At 41.9% G+C, this 18388-nt stretch overlaps 1 protein-coding gene across 6 annotated transcripts in view; it reads right to left on the bottom strand.

Annotated features, from left to right (window-relative positions):
• rtn4a (reticulon 4a) overlaps positions 1 to 18388 on the bottom strand; it is a 33564-nt gene that overhangs the window by 1923 nt on the left and 13253 nt on the right. For 4 of the 6 annotated variants that reach the window (XM_064934079.1, XM_064934081.1, XM_064934083.1 and 1 more), the window contains 5 exons: positions 11395 to 11602; positions 5816 to 5954; positions 4245 to 4314; positions 2058 to 2104; positions 1826 to 1884 (listed from right to left, as the gene is read on the bottom strand). In XM_064934079.1, coding sequence (XP_064790151.1) covers positions 1826 to 1884; positions 2058 to 2104; positions 4245 to 4314; positions 5816 to 5954; positions 11395 to 11602 — 523 coding nt within the window. Of the gene's footprint in view, positions 1 to 1825; positions 1885 to 2057; positions 2105 to 4244; positions 4315 to 5815; positions 5955 to 11394; positions 11603 to 13097; positions 13204 to 15114; positions 15324 to 18388 lie in introns of those variants that run through there. The other 2 variants (XM_064934085.1, XM_064934084.1) reach the window with 2 other exon arrangements.

Consider the following 18388-nt stretch of genomic DNA (forward strand, 5'->3'; position numbering starts at 1 on the left):
CGAGGCGAAGGTCGAGAGCCATGCGTTCTCCAAAACACAACCCAACCGCACTGCTTCTTGACGCAATGAACATCCAACCCGGAAGCCAGGCACACCAATGTGTGGGAGGAAACACTGTACACCTGGCGACCTGGTCAGCGTACACGGCCCGCCACAGGAGTTGCGAGTGCGCGATGAGACAAGGATATCCCTACCAGCCTAACCCGGACGACGCTGGGCCAATTGTGCAGCGCCCCCATGGGCCTCCCAGTCGCAGCCTGGGCTCGAAACCCAGAATCTCTGGCAGCACAGCTAGCACTGCGATGCAGTGCCTTAGACCACCTTACAATAAGATACCAGTAGTAGCTTGCTTGAAATCATAATGCAAAATATTGTCATTTTCAAAGCAGATCGTCACCAAAAATGAATTAACTTAGTCTATCCCGCCTCATCTCTCCCAGTCAAGATATTTTCTTGAGCGGTGTGTGTAAATGTCATGGGCCTTAAAAAGAGGCAGCGTACACATTTATAAAAGACTAATGCTATTCTACACAAATGTTGAGTATAATAAAATAAGTCAAACGGAAGGGAAACATTTTGTCACCCCATGAAAATCAGCCAAAACAAGCTAAATAACTCCATGCATGCACATCCTATTGAATATACATGTATTGTGAATATGCCTAGGCTACATTCATTTACCTAGATTATCAGAGATTGACCATTCAAATAAATCAGTGTTATATAAATTGATTTTAATGTATGCATTAATTAATGCATTATACACTCAATTTGGCCTTGGTAAAAAAGCTATTGAACTTTAAAAAAAGGCCTGTCTGGATCAAGTACCATTGTGACTTTGGCCAATATGCCTTTTTTTGACATAAATCGGGGTGACGTTGAATTGAACCGTCTACAAAATCTGAATGGTGAAAGACCCATTGAAATCACTTAGAATGTATGCGTTGCCACCCTAGGGTCATGAACTATTCAAAGCAAATTCATAACCGATTATTCCAAAACATAAAATACTGTCAAATTTGAAAACTAGGTGGATATGTAAAATAAGCATTTTAATTTCTGTATTTTTCTAATGGCCAGAGAGAGACATTGGAACTTAACAGTTCATGCCAAACACATGCACCATGTATACAAAAGTTGTGGACATCCCTTCAGATAAGTGGATTTGGCTGTAAGGAGGAGTGATAATGGTCGGGGGCTGTTTTTCATGGTTCGGGCTCCCGAGGTCCACACCTCGCTTTTTGGTACCCTTCCCCAGATTTGTGCCTCAACACAATGCTGTCTCGAAGCTCTACGGACGACCTCATGACGACCTCATGCAATGTCACCGGTGGGACCATATATAGACAGGTGTGTGCACGCATTACCAAATCATGCCCAATCAATTGAATCTACCAAAGGTGGACTCCAATCAACTTGTCAAAACATCAAGGATGATCAATGGAAACAGGATGCGCCTGAGCTTAATTTCAAGTCTCATAGCAAAGGGTCTGAATATTTATTTTTAATTTGCCTTGTTCAGGGGCAGAACAGATTTTTACCTTGTCAGCTCGGGATTCGATCTCGCAACCTTTCGGTTACTAGTCCAACGCTCTAACCACTAGGCTACCTGCCGCCCACGAATATTTGGAAGATGCATCTCTCATTACATCACTGCCAAGATAATTCTATTTGATCCACCACAATTTATTTTTCAACAGCTTTTTAGGACTGCAATTGACCTGGTTGTTCAAAGAGTTTTTTGGATACCTACTTCCTATATATTTTTCCTTCGCATTACAACACTGCCAAAATATTCACATTTTGTCAACCAGTATTTACTTACGTTGCAATAATGTCTTTGACCTGCTTGTTGGCCATTCCCACATAATGGTCAATCTGTACCTAAAATACACAAAACAAAAATCATTCTAGTGAAAAGCTTAGGTAGAATATTAAACTTCCACTTGACTTTGAAGTCAATTGATCAACATTTCAGTTTAGGTGCGAATGTTCTATGCTTCCCTCGTCAGATCAACATATTTTTCATACATTTATCAGCAAATAACAGCTCATACCTTGTACTTCTCATAGATGATGGGGAAGCTGAACATTCCAACCAGACCTGGAGAGAGGGGGAAAAGGTTGACACCTCTGTCAGTAAGCCACTGTGTCTGTATACAGATTTAATATTGTATGCGAGCAGAGCGCCCAATTTGACTGGAGCTAAATTCCCAAAGGCTGGAGGGTCTGCCTTCTCGCACGCTCTAATTTCTCTCCAGTAGTGCTCACGTCACGAGGTCAGGGTAACCCGGCCCAGCATGCATTTGTAGTCTACTTGTGTGCTGCTATAGCCCCTTGCTTTAACTGCTGTCGGAGTATGCTAAATATTTTAATAAAGAAACTGAAAGAACACGTGCTAAATCAAGGTGACTTACAAAGATAAGGACCAAGATGATAAGGACACTGATGTCGTGTCCTCAACTAAAGAATAATTGTGAAATCTGGAAAGACACGTATCCCAAAAACATGATTGTGTACTTACTATGTGCACATGCTAAAAGGGAACAAAGTGGGTCGGTGTGTGTCATGGTAGCAAAGTACACTGCTCAAAATAAAGCGAACACTTAAACACAATGTAACTCCAAGTCAATCACACTTCTGTGAAATCAAACTGTCCACTTAGGAAGCGACACTGATTGACAATAAATTTCACATGCTGTTGTGCAAATGGAATAGACAACAGGTGGAAATTATAGGCAATTAGCAAGACATCCTCAATAAAGGAGTGGTTCTGCAGGTGGTGACCACAGACCACTTCTCAGTTCCTATGCTTCCTGGCTGATGTTTTGGTCACTTTTGAATGCTGGCGGTGCTTTCACTCTAGTGGTAGCATGAGACGGAGTCTACAACCCACACAAGTGGCTCAGGTAGTGCAGCCATCAATGCGAGCTGTGGCAAGAAGGTTTGCTGTGTCTGTCAGCGTAGTGTCCAGAGCATGGAGGTGCTACCAGGAGACAGGCCGGTACATCAGGAGACGTGGAGGAGGCCGTAGGAGGGCAACAACCCCAGCAGCAGAACCGCTACCTCAGCCTTTGTGCAAGGAGGGGTAGGAGGAGCACTGCCAAAGCCCTGCAAAATGACCTCCAGCAGGCCACAAATGTGCATGTGTCTGCTCAAACGGTCAGAAACAAACTCCATGAGGGTGGTATGATGGCCAGACATCCACAGGTGGGGGTTGTGCTTACAGCCCAACACCGTGCAGGACGTTTGGCATTTGCCAGAGAACACCAAGATTGGCAAATTCGCCACTGGCGCCCTGTGCTCTTCAGATGAAAGCAGGTTCACAATGAGCACATGACAGACGTAACACAGTCTGGAGACACAGTGGAGAACGTTCTGCTGCCTGCAACATCCTCCAGCATGACAGGTTTGGCAGTGGGTCAGTCATGGTGTGGGGTGGCATTTCTTTGGGGGGCCGCACAGCCCTCCATGTGCTCGCCAGAGGTAGCCTGACTGCCATTACGTACAAAGATGAGATCCTCAGACCCCTTGTGAAACCATATGCTGATGCGGTTGGCCCTGGGTTCCTCCTAATGCAAGACAATGCTAGACCTCATGTGGATGGAGTGTGTCAGCAGTTCCTGCAAGAGGAAGGCATTGATGCTATGGACTGGCCCGCCCGTTCCCCAGACCTGAATCCAATTACATCTGGGACATCATGTCTCGCTCCATCCACCAACATTGCACCACAGACTGTCCAGGAGTTGGCGGGTGCTTTAGTCCAGGTCTGGAAGGAGATCCCTCAGGAGACCATCCGCCACCTCATCAGGAGCATGCCCAGGCGTTGTAGGGAGGTCATACAGGCACGTGGAGGCCACACACACTACTGAGCCTCATTTTGACTTGTTTTAAGGACATTACGTCAAAGTTGGATCAGCCTGTAGTGTGGTTTTCCACTTTAATTTTGAGTGCGATTCCAAATCCAGACCTCCATCGGTTGATAAATTTGATTTCCATTGATCATTTGTGTATGATTTTGTTGTTAGCACATTCAACTATGTAAAGAAAAATTTAATAAGAATATTTCATTCATTCAGATCTAGGATGTGTTATTTTAGTGTTCCCTTTATTTTTTTGAGCAGTGTACTTATAAACTAAAAGTCTGATCTTAAATGTTCATTTTTGTTCCACCATCTATACAATAGGCCATAATTGATTAAGCCCAATATGCCTGCCTGACATATTTTCACAAGGTATCTTACCTAGAATAAGGAGTGTGAGTCCGTTGAACAAGGCACCAACATAGGTGAGAATCCACATCAGCACAGCAAACTGGATGGGAGAAGAAGGATAGGTTTTATTTCAGTCTGTTCAGAACACTCGGCCTATTCATGGGTTGCATGTTGTCACAATAATGTTTTGAACATTCGTTTTAAGACCAGCTGACCATACTACTCCATAGTCTCAATTGGTGCCGATTAAGATTATCTGAAGTGCATTACTGTGGCTTGGAAACACGATGACATTTCAAAATGTAGCAAATTAGTAAGAAGTTTCTGTAATCATTGTGATGTCTCCAGAGACTTTAGATGCAGTACAACTTCAGCTAAGATTGCTGGGAGAGCGCCGACATTCTACCTAGCTAATGTTGGCATTGTTAGCCATTTCTGATTAACTCTGCTAGCTTATGGCAACATTGCCATCTCTATCTTAAACTTAACGACATCATGATGGCGAAGTTGTTTTCTACTAATTAGTCTACTTAAGCAATGTCGACGTATTTACAGGCCATTCGCGTAGATTTGACGAAGTCATTAAGCCACTGTTCTGAAAGACTTGGCATTAACCATCTGTCAGAAATCAATATGCTGAGGCATCTGTAGAACGTTGAGAACTATGGCAACGACGTGACCGAGTGACAGAGGTGCAACCATGAGCATGTAAGAGGCTATCTTTCCATATATTGATTCGCAAAGCCGTTCTATGACAATTTCACTCCAAATGTTGCTTATTCCTTCCTACTGAGCTTAGGTATGTTAACATGTGAGGCACTCCGCTGTTGTAATCCAGGATCACATGCATCCTTATACAGTGATATCCAAGGTGGACAGACAATTATCAATTAGTAAAGAAACAGAATCTGACCTGGAATCAAAATATCAACCACCCTTTATAGCCTTGTCCCAAATGTATAAATAAGGCGATGGTGGTGCCTTATTTGGTATATTTACGACATTTGGCAGAAGTTCACCATTTCACTTTGCCCACAGGGCACAGACTAAATAGATGACACTCTTGATGAATATTACTAATCCTAAATCAATGTAGCTGATGGCTCTTGAATGGGCAGAGGTCTAATTTACTGTACCCACTAACAAATGAGGCCAAGCTAGAACCAGAGGGGAGAGAAAGGGGCCAGGGCATGCAGGGAGGAGGGGTCTGGAGTGGCCTTCGTAGTAGACAGGTCAGGAACGTGTTGACAGACATGTAGAAACTTCATAGCTCTCAACAGCTGCTCTTCTCTACAAGGCTGTTTCCCCCTTAAAACAATGAGGGTCCCCTACTCCTGCCTGACTGTACATGGACAAAATGAAAGGAAAAGCTAATTTTTACATGTGAATGCAACCATAGAATTAAGGGCAAATGTTTTCCGTAGCTATTAGGGGGTTGAACCTGAACATTCCCAACAGGTTAACAGTCAAATTCCCCCTAGACTGAGTAAAAATAAAAAATATATCATTAATACCAAAATATGTAGCCTATTCCTAAACAAGCACCATATTTCCGTGCAGGAGGTTAGCCTACATGCTTAAATCTTCATTTGCATTCTTACCTTGAGGGAATCCACCAGGTCTTCAACAAGAAAGAGGCGACGCAGCTCTATGACTGTTGTGTTGAACCGTGCCAGAGCACAGTCGCTGTACTTATGGACGGTTTCCTCTGACAGACCCACATCCTGATCCAGGTACAGCCTGCAACACCACAAAACATGAGCTGGGCCTATGTATATTGCAAGACAAATCCTGAATCTAAACAAGGTGTGTTATCATTCAACAATGGAGTGAACCCACATATGTATAAACTGTCATGACTGTCCTGTGAGGATTCAAATAGGTCCAACCAGACCCCCTCTCAGCCACATAAGGGGGAGGGGGGGGGGAGAGAGAACACCTCACACCCTGTTGTAAATCAAGGAGAACTTTCAGCATCTCCCTCTACAATTTTCACCACAGGAATGAGCCCGTTTCAGACCTTTTCCAGAGGAAACTAACACATTCTAAAGCAAATAGTGGAACAATATTTCTAACATAGAATGTGGGGAATGGTCAGGGGTGATCTGGAGAACACTGGTGAAGTTTCAGTTATTTTGTGATGTCATTAACTTCTTGCGTCGAGCAATCCCGGATCCGGGATCCTATTTATAGCCTCAAGCTCATTAGCATAACGCAATGTTAACTATTCATGAAAATCGCAAATGAAATAAATATATTTGCGCTCAAGCTTAGACTTTTGTTAACAACACTCATCTCAGATTGTCAAAATATGCTATTCAACCATAGCTAAACAAGCATTTGTGTAAGAATATTGATAGCTAGCATGGCTATAAGCCTAGAATTCAGCCAGCAACATTCACAAAAACAAGAAAATCATTCACATAAAATCATTTACCTTTGAAGAACTTCGGATGTTTTCAATGAGGAGACTCAGTTAGATAGCAAATGTTCAGTTTTCCAAAAAGTATTATTTGTGTCGGACAAATTGCTCCGTTTTGTTCACGTTTGGCTATGAAAAAAAACCTGTATCCAGTTATAGCCTCAAGCTCATTAGCATAACGTAACGTTAACTATTTATGAAAATCGCAAATGAAATGAAATGAATGTGCTAGCTCTCAAGCTTAGCCTTTTCTTAACAACACTGTCATCTCAGATTTTCAAAATATGCTTTTGAACCATAGCAAAACAAGCATTTGTGTAAGAGTATTGATAGCTAGCGTAGCATTTAGTGAGCAACATTTGCACAAAAACAGAAAAGGATTCAAATAAAATCATTTACCTTTGAAGAACTTCGGATGTTTTCAATGAGGACTTTAAAGTTACATAGCAAATGTTCAGTTTTTCCTGAAAGATTCTTTGTGTAGGAGAAAATCACGGTTGGGTACCAAAAAAACCTGAAAATTCAGTCATCAAAACGGCGAACTGTTTTCCAAATTAACTCCATAATATTGACTGAAACACGGCAAACGCCGTTTAGAATCAAGGTGTTTTTCACATATCTCTTCATTGATATATTGTTCGTGAATGTCTACTTTCTCCTGTGAATCGCTTGGAAAAAGACGTGCAGTTGAAGATGACGCACCAATTTCGGAGGACACCGGGCGGACACCTGGCAAATGTAGTCTCTTATGGTCAATCTTCCAATGATATGCCTACAAATACGTCACAATGCTGCAGACACCTTGGGGAAACGATAGATCGGGCAGGCTCATTCCTTGCGCATTCACAGCCATATAAGGAGACAATGAAAAACAGAGCCTCAAATCCTGCTCATTTCCTGTTTGAAGTTTCATCTTGATTTCGCCTGTAGCATCAGTTCTGGGGCACTCACAGACAATATCTTTGCAGTTTTGGAAACGTCAGAGTGTTCTCTTTCCAAAGCTGTCAATTATATGCATAGTCGAGCATCTTTTTGTGACAAAATATTGCGCTTAAAATGGGCACGTTTTTTATCCAATAATGAAATAGCACCCCCATAGACGTAACAGGTTAAAAATGTTAAAGGAAATACTGTAACTTGAAAAGTATATATGTTGTGCATGAAATATGAAAAGTGTGTGTTTTTAGGAGCCATAGAGTTCTACATCAACTTTGCAGTGACGAGCCACGCCCACGAGTGAGGTCAGAGAACGTGTCAGCCTGACAGACCAAGCCTTTTGAACAAACTGTATAAAATGGGTTAAGAATTTACACATCAGAACAGAGATGTGGCGCTGCAGCTCACATTTAAAGTGGTTGGAACTCAATCTTAACACAAGGAAGAGAGACGATAAAGTCACGTCCCGGACAATCACTGGTACGGCTGATTAGCTGTCCTCAGTAAAGTATCTAGAAATGCAAATTTAAGTGGGACCATTCCATTACTGTGTTCAAATCATCGTATTACACTACTCCCATCACCCCACTGGAACCATCTTCAAAGAAACATCTTCCAGAGCGAATGGAAGTAGAATAAATTATGTTCAGGACTACACGACAAGTCACCGAATATTGGACGACTGCAGAGGAGAACCGTAGAAGACTGGTGGGGACCCCTTTCGGACAACCATAGCCTTACAAGCGAAGAGGTCCAACATCCTTTCCAAGAAGGCCTTGTCTATCAAGAGAAACCAAGGATTTTCACATAAATACATTCATGATTTCCTACTCCAAGCGGGTGGCGGTGTGCAAAGTATAAGTGAGAGTAGTTTCTAAACGTAACAACGTTAAAAGGTATGTCCTTCTCTCGACCTCCATGTCTTTTGTAACAAGCAGCCATTTTGTTGTCAGTCTGCTCGGGACCTGTTTCTAATGTATTAAGTGTGTATGTTTATACTGTGTTACCATTTAGTTAGCAAATAAAATAAATACATTTGTGTAGTACTGAATCATAAGTAAGGCTGGGGTTTTTGCAGATGCAAGGTTACGACTGTTCAGAATGATGATATGATACGAGGTTATGATTAATAAGTAAGCTGTTTATGGATGTGATAGGTAAAGACCTTTAGAGTTTAATTCGGGAGATTGTAACTCTTTAAAGAACAGTTCCTGTGGTGCCCCAAATCCTAGTGAGTTTGTTACATGATTAATTTAACCGGGTAACACTTAAACAGTTGATTAGATAAGTCATTAGATGAATGAAAGTAAAGTCACGACACTATTCTAGTCAAGGCTCATCCTAAACTACCCTCTGTACATCTTTTTTCTATTCATATAGTGTCCCATAATCTCTACACATCATATACATTCCAGACTGACATTGCTTGTTCTAATATTTATATATATTTTTTTATTAATTTGCATGTATTGTTATTACTGCACTGTTAGAGCTTGGAACATAAGTGTTACGCCATACCTGCAACATCTGCAAAATGTGTACGCAACAAATACAATTAAATTGTTTCTTAGTGTTGAGGTTATTCACAAAACATGGGCGAGGGGTCTAGAAAACCCTCTGAAGCCTACAGGTTGTCGAGGAGTGGTTGGCCTTGTTGCACATCAGATTGATTTCTTAGAACGCAAAGCCAAGAACCACGCTTGACCGGCTTAGTTATGATTCTGTGCACCAGTCACAATCCCTGTAATCTTAAAACAAGATAATTCAATGTTAATGAGTGGTTGGTGAGAATTCATAAGGATTTAAGCCACTGCCAGGAATGGGGATAACCAGAGTAGCAGCTCTGTGCGACAGAGTCAGAATGTTTACTCTCAAATAAGAGAGTTGTCCCTTTCTCCCTCCTTGGCTGGGAATACATCTACTTCTGCAACCCAATCATCTTATCAGACTAATATTTTACTATAAATTAACTATAAATTAGCCAGTAGCTGGATAATCATGTTCAAATTGCATGATTCATAAAACGTGTAGTTTCAATTCAGTCATTTAACTTCAATTCAATTCCTGAAGTGACTAAATGGAATAATCCACAAAAATATGCACTCTTCAGGAACACTGCCTTGGAACAGTGATCACTGAAATGTATGTGAGATGCCAAGGTTACTCTGCTGTATAGGAATTTAATCTGCGGTTTTGGAACAAGAGATAGTCCAGAGAGCAGCTGAGGCTAATGCATGCATGATGTATATAATAGAAAATATGGATGTTTTCTGCAATACACCATGGTGTATGTTGAGCAGTGGAGTAAAGTACCTAAGAAAAAAATACCACTTTAGTAGTTTAAAGTATCTGTAGTTTACTATTTATATTTGACAACTTTTACTTCACTACATTCTTAAAGAAAATAATGTACTTTTTACTCCATACATTTTCCCTGACACCCAAAAGTACTTTACATTTTGAATGCCTAAGAGGACAGGAAAATGGTCCAATTCACACACTTTTAGCAAGAGAAGACCACTGGTCATCCATACCGCCTCTGATTTGGCATACTCACTGAACAAACACTGAATTTGTGAATTATGTCTGAGTGTGCCCTTGACTCAAAAAAAGAGAAAATTGTGCCATTTGGTTTGACATTTATGATTTATACTTTAGTATATTTTTGCAATTACCTTTTACCTTGAGTATTAGGTATATTTAAACCCAAATACTTTCATAATTTTACTCAAGTAGTACTTTACTTGGTGACTGTCACAACTCATTTTCTATTAAGGTACAGTGGGGCAAAAAAGTAGACCTGCAGAGAGCCGGGACCAAAGTAACAAAGCCTACCATCAGTAACACACTACGGCGCCAGGGACTCAAATCCTGCAGTGCCAGACGTGTCCCCCTGCTTAAGCCAGTACATGTCCAGGCCCTTCTGAAGTTTGCGAGAGAGCATTTGGATGATCCAGAAGAAGATTGGGAAAATGTCATATGGTCAGATGAAACCAAAATATAACTTTTTGGTACAAACTCAACTAGTCCTATTTGGAGGACAAAGAATGCAGAGTTGCATCCAAAGAACACCATACCTACTGTGAAGCATGGGGGTGGAAACATCATGCTTTGGGGCTGTTTTTCTGCAAAGGGACCAGGACGACTGATACGTGTAGAGGAAAGAATGAATGGGGCCGTGTGTCGTGAGATTTTGAGTGAAAACCTCCTTCCATCAGCAAGGGCATTGAAGATGAAACGTGGTTGGGTCTTTCAGCATGACAATGATCCCAAACACACCGCCCGGGCAACGAAGGAGTGGCTTCGAAAGAAGCATTTCAAGGTCCTGGAGTGGCCTAGCCAGTCTCCAGATCTCAACCCCATAGAGAATCTTTGGAGGGAGTTGAAAGTCCGTGTTGCCCAGCAACAGCCCCAAAACATCACTGCTCTCGAGGAGATCTACATGGAGGAATGGGCCAAAATACCATCAACAGTGAGTGAAGACTTACAGAAAACATTTGACCTCTGTCATTGCCAAACAAGGGTATATAACAAAGTATTGAGATAAACTCTTATTAACCAAATACTTATTTTCCACCATAATTTGGAAATAAATTAAATCCTACAATGTGATTTTCTGGATTTTTTTTCTCATTTTGTCTGTCATAGTTGAAGTGTACCTATGATGAAAATTACAGGCCTCATCTTTTTAAGTGGGAGAACTTGCACAATTGGTGGCTGACTAAATACTTTCTGCCCCACTGTATATTTACTTTACCTCAAGTATGACAATTGGGTACTTTTTCCCATCACTTAGGTAAAAAAAAAAAGTGGGTTACTAACTTGAATGGGTGCCCTTCATCAGACTTCTGGATGGCCTGCAGGATCCCCTTGTATATCCTGAAGCAAATGGTGACGGAGAGGAGCACCAGAGTAATGTAGGATGAGACGCTGACGATGCTGCAAAGTGTCAGGGAGAGCAGCAGAGAGAGGCCAGCGCCAAACACCACGCCAGAAGTCTTGACATCACGCCAGTACAGGAGCTCTACCACTGCAGGAGAGAGAACAGGGTTAGATAGCTGCAGGACACAACCTAAGTGTGCTTCTTTTCAACACATTAAAATATGAGATTATGGTGATGTTGGAGGTGGAATGAGAAGGGGTAAATCTATGAAAAAATGAACACTCAATTTAATTTGCTTAATTATTTGTCTGCAGATAATTAGCTACTAGCCACACTACTTTACTAAACGGGAATCCCTGGTGTTCCCTACAGCTGACATGTTTCGTTTACTGTTGGAACGCCAGTATACCACTGCAGGTAATGTACCTAGGTCCAGGTTCATTCATAGCCATGGCCTAAAACCTGTTAATTTTTAAGATTGTTAGCCAACCCTCACCCAGTCAGATAGGGGCAGGACAGACCCATGCTTGTGTTTCACCAGCAATTCCTAGCACGTCAGTGTACAATATTAGATATGAAAGACATCCATTTCCTACTGGCAGACGCATTTTAAAACGTAGGCCAGCCAGCACGCGGGCATTGCTCGAGTATTCAATGTGCAATGACTTGGCAGGCTATCCGATTTCAAATGGCTTAACAAGTAATGAATGGGCTTATGGTTGAAAACCCAAATTTTACAGGTTTCTGCCAAATAGATAATCGTATCAAGCGATTCATACCAAAGCAACGACTGCTGCATTATTGTGATTGAATTGATCACATAGCGAACAAGTAAAATACTTAAAGGCACCGCAGAAGAAATAATCAAAAGAAGCGTCAGCAGTTTTAGCCAGCCTAGGGACACACTTCACTGTCAAATCACAAGAATGCTTCTCGTGAGGAATCATGTCAGACCCATTATGGACCACGCTCGTGGGGTCTTTTTAGGCGGTGACGCTAAGCTTTTAATTTCTCCCAAACGCCAATGTTAGCTGCTAGCTTAACTGGATAGCTCGGCTACAGCTCGTTTAAATACAGCTAGATCGCTAACATTGGCCAGTTACTAGTAGCTTGCCCAAACATTTGCGTCACCAGGACCCTTTGTTTAGAATGTTTCTCGCAATATTAGCTAACGTGCAACCGTGAAACGGGGGGGGGGGGGGGTTCGTCCTTTCAGTCTATCTACGGTACATATGGTAAGCATGAACTAGCATGTGGGGGACCTAAAAATAGCCCAGGCATATCAACTGCGCTAATCTCATCATATAGCTAGCTAATAACATGCCATGATTTAATAATGTCCTTCCGTATACATCTCCATGCAAACACTACTTTAATATCCACGGGTGGAGATAAACAGGGAAATGACTTAATCGTACATGAGTCTGACGCCATGTAGTTCTCAGCGTAGCACCCATCACGATAAAATGTCCAGTTTGACCTAGCGGGGCCTCTGCATCGCGCCATGCACAGCTCAATTCCTACCCATTCGCCTAACACCGTAGCGTCGGTAAGGCAAATTGGTCATTTCAACGGCGATACAATCGAATATAAATGTGATATGTAAAGACAGCATCCTACACGCGAGAATGACAGCACTTACCCCGTTCGGCATCCATCTTGAGCCTCCTAGCATCCAGCACTTAACTAGCTCAGCTGCGCGAAAGGGTGTTCACTTCCTGCTAGGTACATTTGAGATCCACTCATTATGCGCAGCTCTGCCGCGCCTCAGCCATTTCTAATTATGTTGAAGTTTCAATACGTGCCCAATGCAAATATGCGAATGTGCTTTTCTACTATTCGTGGGAACACTGGTAGAGCTTTGTAGTAATAGTAATTTGGTTTCAAAACTTTATGAAAATATTGGAAATGGGGGAGTAGGGGTGGGGAAAATGTTAGTCATAACTGCAAATGTTGACCAGCTTTATCAATATAACAGTGCATCATTATGACCGACAACTGGTCAAATCTAAAATCACGAGTTTATTACAAAGCCATTTTTATAAATACTAATTCCAACAAATGTAAAAACTGACAACCACAGGCAATTTGCAATGTTTTGGAAGCCTTTCATACAGCCATGTGAAGCTGTTGGTCAATATTTAACCAATACAATTGTAGTGAGTTCATAGCCTTAATGCGATAGCCAGAAAGAGTCCTCTACAAACTCATGTCAGATGGAAATCCATGCACCCATATCATGTCCAATTAAAATAATCTAACAATATGCTTACCCATTAAAACTAATTATGGGGCACACCAGAAAACATCCTACTTCATTGCCCAGCTATACAATTTCTTTGGCCCCTTTAGTGTTATGTCACTGCCATCTGCCCCTCATGCTTTAATCCTGTAATTGTTTAATACATAATGTTACAGACTAATGTAGACAGTCTCTCAGCACAATACTGCTTAGTCACTGGAGTGACTCAGGCTGGTAGTCTACTACACCCATACCCTATCCAAGTGCAGGTCATGCTCAACTGAGCACTCAGCCAGATGGTAGTTGCTAAAATGGATGACATACCATTTAGTCAAATAGAGTTGACAGGGTCCCTTTGAGCACAATGCCCTTTCTGTTGCAATGTGTGCCAATTGCCATGCTGCATTCCAGAATGATGCAACGCAGCAGCACACATGACAAAAATCAGCAGGACGTGAGCACAGTGCCATTGGTTGCCTGAGCCTCACAATGTCCCGTCTGAGCCGAAAGCAGATGGCTACAACTGGGCCTGGAAAACACCAGAAGACCTCTTCTGTCATAAGTCACATGGCTCCTCTGGTGCTTGCCATATAGGCTAAGTGTGAATACACACATTTGTAAATTAGCAGACATTGCTCCTATAAGTCGCTCTGGATAAGCATTAGGGTTAAGTGCCTTACTAAAAGGGCATAGAGATTTGTCACCTAGTCAACTCAGGCATACAAACCAGCGACCTTTCGGTTACTTGCCCAATGCTCTTAACCACTATGCACACACCTTTTTTGTTGTTGCACATCCTGAACAATGGACTTAAACACCTTTATAAAGCCTAGTCAGCAGACTGTGGGGCTGAAGACTGGTCCTGTATTCAGCAGCATTTGTCAAAGGGGTTAGAGACCCCTGGTGCACCGGACCAGGCAGTCGTGAGTCAACTCCAGGCAGCATGGAATCATTAGACATCTATTACACTTGTCACTTCACCCCTCCACCCACCATGCACCTTTGGACAGACTTCTTCCGGTCAGTGCGACCCTTACCAAAAGGTTCTGCTAGGATAGTGTATTACACATTAGAAATCCAGAGAAACTTTTAGATTTTTGTGTGTGGCATTAACAGTTCCACTGGTTACCAACAATCTTATTTATTTACAGTTGGCTACACATTCAGAGCAAATGGCATGCATGGCTGGATGGGACAAGCAACATAAAAACAACCCACTCAACTACCAGAGTGATTACCAATTACATACTACAAAATGTCCACAATACCTGTGCATGGTTACATAACCACCCTCTAAAAACAAATGGACTACTTTTAATTTCACATACATCTACAGAACCCAGCAATAACTACAAAACAAATATATATAATAGTATTCAGGAAAGGTTACCGCAACAGTAAAATAAAAGAGGGATACCCTTGTCTTTCCACTGTGGTGGAGGCTGGGTGTCTCCATTTTCTGTTTTCCCGTTTTCCATGATAGAGCGCTGTGAAGGTATCAGTAGGGCATTCCAGACAGCATGCGGTGTGTTGGGCTGGAGGCGGGTGGGGTGCGGGGACCGAGGTGGAAGATGGGGGACAACCAAACCTTCCTCCTGTGAGATGACTGCAGCACTACTGCTCTCTCTACCTCCCTCCCCCTTTTCTCTTCCTCTCAGGCTGTAGGACTGAGGTCAGCTGACTGTCTGCTGGCACCTAGAACGCCTAACGCACTGACGCAGCAACTTCCCCATCTAACTCACTCCCCCTACCTCCGTCTGATACTCTCCCTCCCCTTGCGCAAATGTACATGTGCTTTTCCCCTCCCTCTCATCCCCACATGGATGACAAAGCAGCAAGAAGGCGACTCAACCCAACGGTCTCTGTAGGGACTACAAGTACAGGCTATCCCACTACCTATAAAATGACACGTGTGTACTGTGACTTAATTTTAAATGGCCACTGAATTGCCTCAATGTTGGTAAGTAACAAAAACCTCAAATCTAACCTCATGCTCTGGAAAGCATCAGACATCCAATCTGACCATTACTGCGCTTAAATTATGAATGTAATATTATTCTGTTGATCAGAGTCAAAGTCCATCTTCACAAACGGTGTACCATATCGAAATCAGCCAAACAATTATGATTTGGTCATCACCAAACCAACACACATCAGTAGTCAGTCTTAAATCACATAAGAAAATGGTGATTGTTGTATTAGTCCACTAGAGGGCACCTCACTAATTTCACTTAAGTCTGCCTAGGTTTCCTCATTCTTGTGTCAATTTATATTGCGTTAGTATTTTCAGCAAGTTATTTAGAGAGTTGACATATATTCACTCAGAACTACAGCTGGAGTCATTTAGATAAATGGGAGGTTCCGTGCAAGGTACATTTTGTAGCTTATGGGTGTAGTCCTACTGAAGACTATGGGTGACTAATTAATGATACAGTGGTCGGTTACTACAGTTCTGTGGATTCAAAACGACCTGCAATCTTACTAAGGGGGTTTTGCGAATGAGATAGGTCAGGGGTGATGTTTGATATTTGTTCGACTCGAAATGAAATACTAAGGGAACACTTGCTAACAAGCTCTATTCTTCATCGGCTGGTGTCGCAATGCAGGCAGAGCCTTTTTATTGGGCCATTCCTCACACACAGTCTGGGTGTCCGCCAGCCTTGCTCAAAGCAATGTCCCAATCAGATAAATAAATCTGCACCGGTGTGAATAACCAGCAAGGTAAAACTAAGCCATTCATTGTAAAACGACTTAAAATGAAAGCATAGCCTTTAACCTAACAGCAGTCATGCAAAAATAAAAAACACTAAATCATTAAGCCACTGCCCCAGTGCAGTAAGCCTTCCAAACATATGGCACTTTTTTCTACAACACTGCCCTTTTCACTGAGCTGGGTAAGGCAAAATGGGGCCTACAAGGTGGTGTATAGTTTCATATCTCTGGTTGTTATTTTCAACCAGGGCAAAAACCAGACAGTAGAGTTTGGTGATATCAACGACACACGATCAGGGTTTCCCAAACTTCCTGGGTGCATGTTTTTGTTTTTCCCTAGCACTACACAGGAGATTCAAATCATCAAAAACTTGATGAGCTGGTTAATTGTGTCAGCTGTGTGGTGCTAGGATTTTTTTTTTTTTTTTTTTTTTTTTACAAAAATGGACCCAGGGAGGGGAAGATGTGTGTGAGATTTTATTTAATTATATATATATATATATTTTTATTTATTTATTTATTTATATATATATATATATATTTATTTATATATATTTATATAACGCACTGACCATAGGAGGGCAACAACCCATACACACACACACACACACACACACACAGTGGGGCAAACAAGTATTTCGTCAGCCACCAATTGTGCAAGTTCTCCCACTTAAAAAGATGAGAGGCCTGTAATTTTCAAAGGTACGTACACTTCAACTATGACAGACAAAATGAGAAAAAAAATATCCAGAAAATCACATTGTAGGATTTTGAATGAATTTATTTGCAAATTATGGTGGAAAATAAGTATTTGGTCAATAACAAAAGTTTCTCAATACTTTGTTATATACCCTTTGTTGGCAATGACAGAGGTCAAACGTTTTCTGTAAGTCTTCACACACTGTTGCTGGTATTTTGGCCCATTCCTTCATGCATATCTCATCGAGAGCAGTGATGTTTTGGGGCCGTTGCTGGGCAACACGGACTTTCAACTCCCTCCAAAGATTCTCTATGGGGTTGAGATCTGGAGACTGGCTAGGCCACTCCAGGACCTTGAAATGCTTCTTACGAAGCCACTCCTTCGTTTCCTGGGCGGTGTGTTTGGGATCATTGTCATGCTGAAAGACCCAGCCACGTTTCATCTTCAATGCCCTTGCTGATGGTAGGCTTTGTTACTTTGGTCCCAGCTCTCTGCAGGTCATTCACTAGGTCCCCCCGTGTGGTTCTGGGATTTTTGCTCACCGTTCTTGTGATCATTTTGACCCCACGGTGTGAGATCTTGCATGGAGCCCCAGATCGAGGGAGATTATCAGTGGTCTTGTATGTCTTCCATTTCCTAATAATTGCACCCACAGTTGATTTCTTCAAACCAAGCTGCTTACCTATTGCAGATTCAGTCTTCCCAGCCTGGTGCAGGTCTACAATTTTATTTCTGGTGTCCTTTGACAGCTCTTTGGTCTTGGCCATAGTGGAGTTTGGAGTGTGACTGAGGTTGTGGACAGGTGTCTTTTATACTGATAAGTTCAAACATGTGCCATTAATACAGGTAACAAGTGGAGGACAGAGGAGCCTTGTAAAGAAGAAGTTACAGGAGAGCCAGAATTCTTGCTTGTTTGTAGGTGACCAAATACTTATTTTCCACCATAATTTGCAAATACATTCATTAAAAATCCTACAATGTGATTTTCTGGATTTTTTTCCCTCATCATCTGTCATAGTTGAAGTATACCTATGATGAAAATTATAGGCCTCATCTTTTTAAGTGGGAGAACTTGCACAATTGGTGGCTGACTAAATACTTTTTTGCCCCACTGTGTGTGTTATATATATATACACACACACTGCTCAAAAAAATAAAGGGAGCACTTAAACACAATGTAACTCCAAGTCAATCACACTTCTGTGAAATCAAACTGTCCACTTAGGAAGCGACACTGATTGACAATACATTTCACATGCTGTTGTGCAAATGGAATAGA

Source organism: Oncorhynchus masou, chromosome 24, assembly GCF_036934945.1.
Source record: "Oncorhynchus masou masou isolate Uvic2021 chromosome 24, UVic_Omas_1.1, whole genome shotgun sequence".
NCBI lineage: Eukaryota > Metazoa > Chordata > Actinopteri > Salmoniformes > Salmonidae > Oncorhynchus > Oncorhynchus masou.